The 6883-nt window shown below is 30.7% G+C and overlaps 2 protein-coding genes across 2 annotated transcripts; both read left to right on the forward strand.

Annotated features, from left to right (window-relative positions):
- The first annotated feature begins 114 nt into the window (after positions 1-114).
- Positions 115-3560, forward strand: LOC108689695. Its single transcript, XM_018196581.1, has 4 exons — positions 115-233; positions 556-820; positions 1504-1765; positions 2680-3560. Exons 1-4 carry the CDS (start codon positions 115-117, stop codon positions 3558-3560), a joined length of 1527 nt encoding a protein of 508 aa, XP_018052070.1.
- Positions 3561-5652: 2092 nt separating this feature from the next.
- Positions 5653-6832, forward strand: LOC108689726 (ATP synthase subunit delta, mitochondrial). Its single transcript, XM_018196633.1, has 4 exons — positions 5653-5752; positions 5967-6101; positions 6398-6595; positions 6665-6832. Exons 2-4 carry the CDS (start codon positions 5976-5978, stop codon positions 6830-6832), a joined length of 492 nt encoding a protein of 163 aa, XP_018052122.1. The 5' UTR covers positions 5653-5752; positions 5967-5975.
- The last annotated feature ends 51 nt before the right edge of the window (positions 6833-6883 follow it).

The following is a 6883-nucleotide window of genomic DNA, read 5'->3' on the forward strand; positions in this document are numbered from 1 at the left end:
CCATCACTTGTACCACGTGACAAGAAAATAGAAAATTCCTTGCAGCAAGCAGAAAATCCCCAAAAAAATGAACCTACGACCAGTTAGCTCCTCCCATTCCATAATTCCACCAACATGATTCGCAAGCTACCGAAGGGCCTGTCTACTGCCGGCCCTAAATACAATTACGTGTCTACTTATACAGAGAAGGATAGAGGGGAGAACACATTGACCAAAATCAGGCACCACCTCCAGTACAGATTTAAAGCATGCATGAAATGTACTTCTAGTTAGTTGATATCTTAACTTCACATCATGCGGACCATTAACGTACAACAATTCAAGATGCATCTTGAAAAAACTTGGTATTGCGACAATAAATATATGCGGATATTTGCAAAACTGTGTGACATATTATAGTTTAATTTCATTAAATATTTTTAATATAATTAGAAAAAATTCTGCGTTTCTTGAAGTTTAAAGAAAACTGATCGAAGAAGAACTAGAGTTTGTGAAAAGAATTTCAAAGTGGAGTAGTGTTTCTTAGAATAATTGTTCTACACAAACTTTTAACAGAAACGTGCAAGTGATGTATCCTATAGTATCGGAATGCGAGATGATAACTAAAAGAAGTAAAGAATCAGAAAAAAATTTATCTCAAAAATATCAAATACAAAATCACTTAACGCAAGAATATGTTAATCTACTCATGATCGGAAGACCAAATTTCTTTATGAGCAGACCATTCGTTCGAGCCGCTGGACTTCTTAAAGGAAACTCCACGACGGAAATGATTCCTGTCAGTACATTGTCTGAAGGAAATATATCAATCATTCAACATGTATGTAATAAACATTCTATTTTATTTAGAACTAAATTTATGTTTTGAAAGTCTTGTTTTAACAAAATATTTTCGCATTCAACGTTCGTAATGAAAGTGATTTTAATGCATACGTTAATCCTCTTGTAATTAACAGCATCATCTTGTAATTAAAAAGTTTTTTTTACTATTTTAAAAATGATTTGTTAAATGAAGAATCTATCAATATGTCTGTTCTTTTTAGTTTAAAGTTCTTGCACGCTTCATCTTTCTTCCTTTTCTCTCCACGTTGGAAAAAAAAAAGATAAACCGTATAAAATATTCAGCTAAAAAGAACAGGCCTTATATTTATATACTCGATATGTATCGATATGTACACGATCTGCCTTTTTAAATCAAGTAGAAGAATTATATACGCGGCCTGTGTTTCAAAATTTATTATTAGTATTAAAAATCTGTAGTTTACGTGCACATGCATAGATTTTCAGTATTGGCAGTAAATTTGGCAGAAACGCAACGTCAGTGTTTAATACTATACATTTCTATCTTCAGATTCTTAAGTAATTGATTCGCACAGATCCCAAATTTATCTCGAATTTAATTTTAAAATAAACGTTATAAACACTCATTTCTAGACAGTTAAAATAGAATCTCTCATAAGATTTCAATTTTAATTGAAAATTTATTCAATATTAATGTTCTAGAATGTCATTGAAATTATTGATGTTGGTGGTCGTCTTCACTGTCTCAATGGATCTATAAGTCCATCTTGCTGGTTGAAAATCATCACCTTGGCGACAGATTTTCAAAACTACAATGTTCTGCTAATGATTAGCAATGACGGACTCGTATTAAAAGCAATAAAAGATATAGCAGTAGGAGAACCGTTATTAATGTGGTTTGAAGATTGTATTTTGACTATGTTGAACATTCCATTTTTAACACCGATCAATTGCAATATTCAAGGTAGGAGAAAAATTTCTGTAAGCTAATTTAATTTTTTCATGTCATTGGTAAACTTATTAGTTTTAATCTTCGTTAGTTTTCTATTTAACCATTATCCTTAATAATTTTATAACTAATTTTTTATTATTAATAATTCCTATTAGTTATAAGATTATTATCTGGAGAGACATTGTGGTCTCCAGTATTTCGGCGCTAAGCTACACGCAGCGACACTATCGTTGCTACTTTATTTACGCAAACTGGCGAGTTGTGAGATTATGTTTACAAAAATGCAATTTACAAGTATATAAGTATTACAACTTACTAGAGATTTTAATTAAGTTATCCGTTACTATCTATTACATGGAGAAATTAAACTATAGATTAATTTATAAAATTTACAAGATATACGATTTAATTTATAAGAATGTGTGTACGTATATTAAATTTATATATAGTATCAAATTTAACCTAAATTAAGTTACAGCTATAAATTAAACTTTTATTAAACAAGATTAAACACTGATTTCTAATTAATGCTAATATAAAATTAATTACAATGCAGTAGATTTTTCATTATTATTATAAAAATTTAATTATTTCACTATTATTATCTTAGATTAAGAAACAAAATTGATTAGAAAATTGATTAAGAAATTGCTTAGGAAATGAAAATTGATTAGGAAATGAAAAATAAAAATGCTATTAATAAAAATTTTTTTAGTCGATCATATAAACAGTCTAGTACAATTGATGTAAGTTAGTGATAGCGTTTCCTTCATTTTAATTTATTATTATTGTATTATATCTCACCATTAATTGTCAAGATTGTAATTAAGTTACAACATATGAAAGTAGTGCAAAATAAGAAATATAAAAATTAAATAAGCTTATTAATAAAATTTATTAATAGAAGGTTATTTGAATAATTACAGGTCAAGTTTACACGTGCCATAATTGCAACAGCTGCTTTGATCATCCAAATCCTCTAAAGCTACATTTAGCATTGGATTGCAATCGAATGGACAATAGTTACATTTGGATGCTTCTAGCGAATAAGATCATTAATTCCCCGAGAACGGATTTATCCTTCAGCCAGAATCCAAGAACAAGTTTCACATTTGAGTTAAAACCCTTGCCTATTTCTAGACCAACTGATATTCCAACATATCCAGTGCAAACAATTGACACTACCATTCGCTCGTTAAGAAATGATTCGCCATCCTCATCGAATCAATTATCATCCATATCCTCAAATGGTCCCTCACCGATACCTCCATATTCTTCAGTAAAATCTCCAACGATAGAAGTTTTACCGAGCTCATCGACCTACGAATCACCCATCGAACACATAACAGAGAGAAATCGTTATTTGACTTTGAGACCTTACGAAACTCTGATGCATCGAGATATCTACAGAAATAGTTTCATGTCCTATATGCGTCCCAGCATACAAACAGAATCCAAGAAGAATCCCGCGGAAGTGGAGACAATCGCCAGCGACATGGGCAAGTGCGGTGCTGGATACAGATGTATATTTTGCAATAAAATATACTCGAGAAAATATGGATTGCGAATCCACATTAGGACACACACAGGTTACAAGCCTCTGAAATGTGATTTTTGCCATCACAAATTCGGAGATCCCAGTAATCTGAACAAACATGTAAGATTGCACGCAACAGGAGAGAGTCGTTATAAATGCAATATGTGCGATAAAATCTTGGTCAGAAGGAGAGACTTGGAGAGACACATAAATTCCTGGCACTCGCAAAACGCTAATGTTTCCAATGCTGAGATCAATGACAGGGATTAGAAAAAAGCCAAGATTATTAAACAATGAATGTCTAAACAGCGTCTCTTTAATGAGTATCGTGGTTTCTTATTTTGGAATTAAATATATATGATCTGATTTTGTTTTTAACACAATAGAACCTTTTTCCATTCAAAATTTTTAGTGTCGTATGTACGTGAACAAATTCGAGTATCGAACTCAGATCTTTCACAGACAACTGCTTAGTGACCTTATGCCCACAATCTTTGTTGGGTGATTTAGGCTTTATCACGATGCTAAAAAAATGTCATTGTCAGTGATAAATAGATTATTTAGAAAAAAACCGATAATCGTAAACAATGACATTTTCCCTAATTCTGAACCAATTATAAATATTAAGATGTTAAATAGAAGGATGTGTTATTTTGAAACTAATTTAAGAAATAATATCGTTCCTCGCTATTTCTTAACAATTTCAGAAGAACTATTAAACTTTCAACATTTAAAATTTCTCAGTTATAAATAATGTAAATTTAATAATTATAAATATATTTTTATAGCTTAAATCAAATTATAAATAACCTATTTGTGAATATAGCTTTATACGCATGTTAAATCGATTTTTCTAGTACAGATTTCAATAAAGACTAATTTATGTATTTTATTGTAAAATTGTTGTTGTTAAAAATAAAAACTTATGTACATCAAAAAAAATTTTTAAATATTTTAAATATATTTTTTTGTATCATTTTATGTTTATATTTGATGATAATTCTTAATTATTTATAAGAGTGAGAGATTATAAAGTTCATAATAAGTAAAGCCATTGCACAAGAATCAACGGAATATTTTTTTCACTTTCGATATTACATGCTGATTTTTTACAAGTAATCTAAAATTGAAATTCGAATATAACCAGACAAATGATTTTTGTGACGTAGCTATTATATTTGGATAGAAAACTTTTGCTAAAGTATTTAAAAATTATTTAGATACAAATATGAAAATAATTATAAAGAATTCAAGATCATTGCTAAAACATCAAAATTGTATAATATTATCCATTATGCTTGAGCGTTCTACAATATTATTTTCAAATTTATCTAGTTAAATTTTTAGCAAATTATTTTTCCATGTTCCCATTCTTATCGATAAAATATATATACTATAGCTGTAATAGAAAATCGCGAACATCGCTAATTAAGATCATATATTTCGATAAATTCATATAAGTAATTACTTTATGAAAATTTTATTATCCAACGATACTATGATCGCATGAAGTTCACTTGACAAAACTGTCATATTACTGCAATAGTGTATATCTAATGGATTCTTCATCAGAATTTTTATCATTTTGTGTCAGACTAAGAAAAAATTAACAAATCCATCACTGATATACAAAATTAACTTTTGCGTATATATCTATAATAATAATAATAATCATAAAAAAATTCACTCACCAGTCGCTGGCAATATGTAGGCATTCGAATCTACTTCGACGGACTGAAAAAAGAAAGAGATAAGAAGATATTATAAATTATAAGTATTATAAATTATAAGTATTATAAATTATGGCCTACAAAAGTACTAAATTTAAATAATTAGAAACATCAAAAAAGACCTTCTACTTCATACCGTCAAAATCCTTCGATATCAAATATATCGCTTCGACTCTGATTTCACATACAACTTTTGCACAAACTCCAGTCAGCCCATTATAAAAAGATCTGTTCTTTAACTGAATTTCTTGCATGATTGTCTTTTCTCTTTTTCTCTGCAACTTGAAGAGAAAAAGAAGAAAAGTAAACTGTGCAAGAACTTTAGTTAGGATCTGAGTATAAGAATTGTCGTAACACTTACTTAGACTTAAGTTGTAGACGTAAGTAACGCACAAGTTTCACATATGACATACAACTTATTACCATGTCTCCAAGAGATGGCAAATAGTCGTATGTCGTACGCCAAAGCCTATGCGTCACTTACGTCTACAACTTAAGTCTTTACGTGTTACGACAATTCTTGTGCCCAGACCCTTGGAAGGAACAAACTTTAAATGTAGCAAGTGCAATGAATTTCTGAAGCGATGTCAACGACATCTGTAATACAAACTCTGAATCTCGTTGTCGCTTTATTACGCGCGGTCGACCGGTTGCAGGAACATCTGCGATTTTACTGTACGATATTCGCAGAATCTGATAGAATCTTAAAACGCGGATACAGACAATTACAAGGTGAGCACAGTGATTATTACTTATTGCAAACAAAAAATGTAAAACCTCGAATGATAATTTGAATCCACTCGCACTCAAACTATCATCCAGACACAAATGCTAAAAAAATAAGGTTATCCAGGTATTCTGTGTCTATGATGTAACAGCCTTGCCAATGTCACTATGTTAAAAGAAATGTATTTCTTTCTGTAAAAAAAAAATCAATCTTTTCTAGTGTGCCGAAATGTCTAATCTCGCTCGTACATTGCGTCCTTTCTTGAGGTGTATCCGTAATCAGAGTCATCAAAGAAGAACCTATGCAGACGCTGCAGCCGACCAAATGAAACTTACATTTGCTGGTGCTAATCAGGTATGATAGAATGTGATAAAGTATAAGAGCAATTTTCAGCAAGAGATAGTGGATGCTTTTCATTCGATGACGCAAATGTCATTCTATCTTTGTCACTTTCTGAATATCAAGAAAGATAGAATGACTTGTGTCAACTTGTGTCATCAAATGGAAAACACTGAATGTAACAGTGAATCACTTCATTTTCAATATTAATAAACAACAAGGATGTATTCATTGTATAAAATCTCTTAGAGACAGAAAACAATCGTAGTCATAATTATGCAACAATTAATATGCTCTTTCTTGGTCATCAGGTGTTCTATGATGAAGCTTTAATTCGACAAGTCGATGTACCCTCCTTCTCAGGTTCCTTTGGTATTCTACCAAAACACGTGCCTACATTAGCAGTTTTGAAGCCTGGTGTAGTTACAATTTACGAAGAAGATGGCTCAACCAAGAAAATTTTTGTTTCTTCTGGTACAATCACCATTAATGAAGATAGCAGTGTACAGGTATATATAAAAATGTGTTCAAAGTAAGAAGTTTCTTCATTGAATTCTACAACAGCTTTTCTTCTATAGATTCTAGCAGAGGAAGCCCATCCAGTAGAAAACCTTGATAATTCGGCGGCAAGAGATATTCTTAATAAAGCTCAACAACAACTTTCTTCAGCAACATCAGATGTAGATAAGGCTGAAGCAGGTATTGCAGTTGAAGTTGCAGAAGCGCTTGTGCAAGCTACACAATAAATGTTATAAGTAATGTGAAATTGCATATATATATATATATATACATATATA

The sequence above is a fragment of the Atta colombica genome, unplaced genomic scaffold (assembly GCF_001594045.1).
Source record: "Atta colombica isolate Treedump-2 unplaced genomic scaffold, Acol1.0 scaffold275, whole genome shotgun sequence".
Lineage (NCBI taxonomy): Eukaryota > Metazoa > Arthropoda > Insecta > Hymenoptera > Formicidae > Atta > Atta colombica.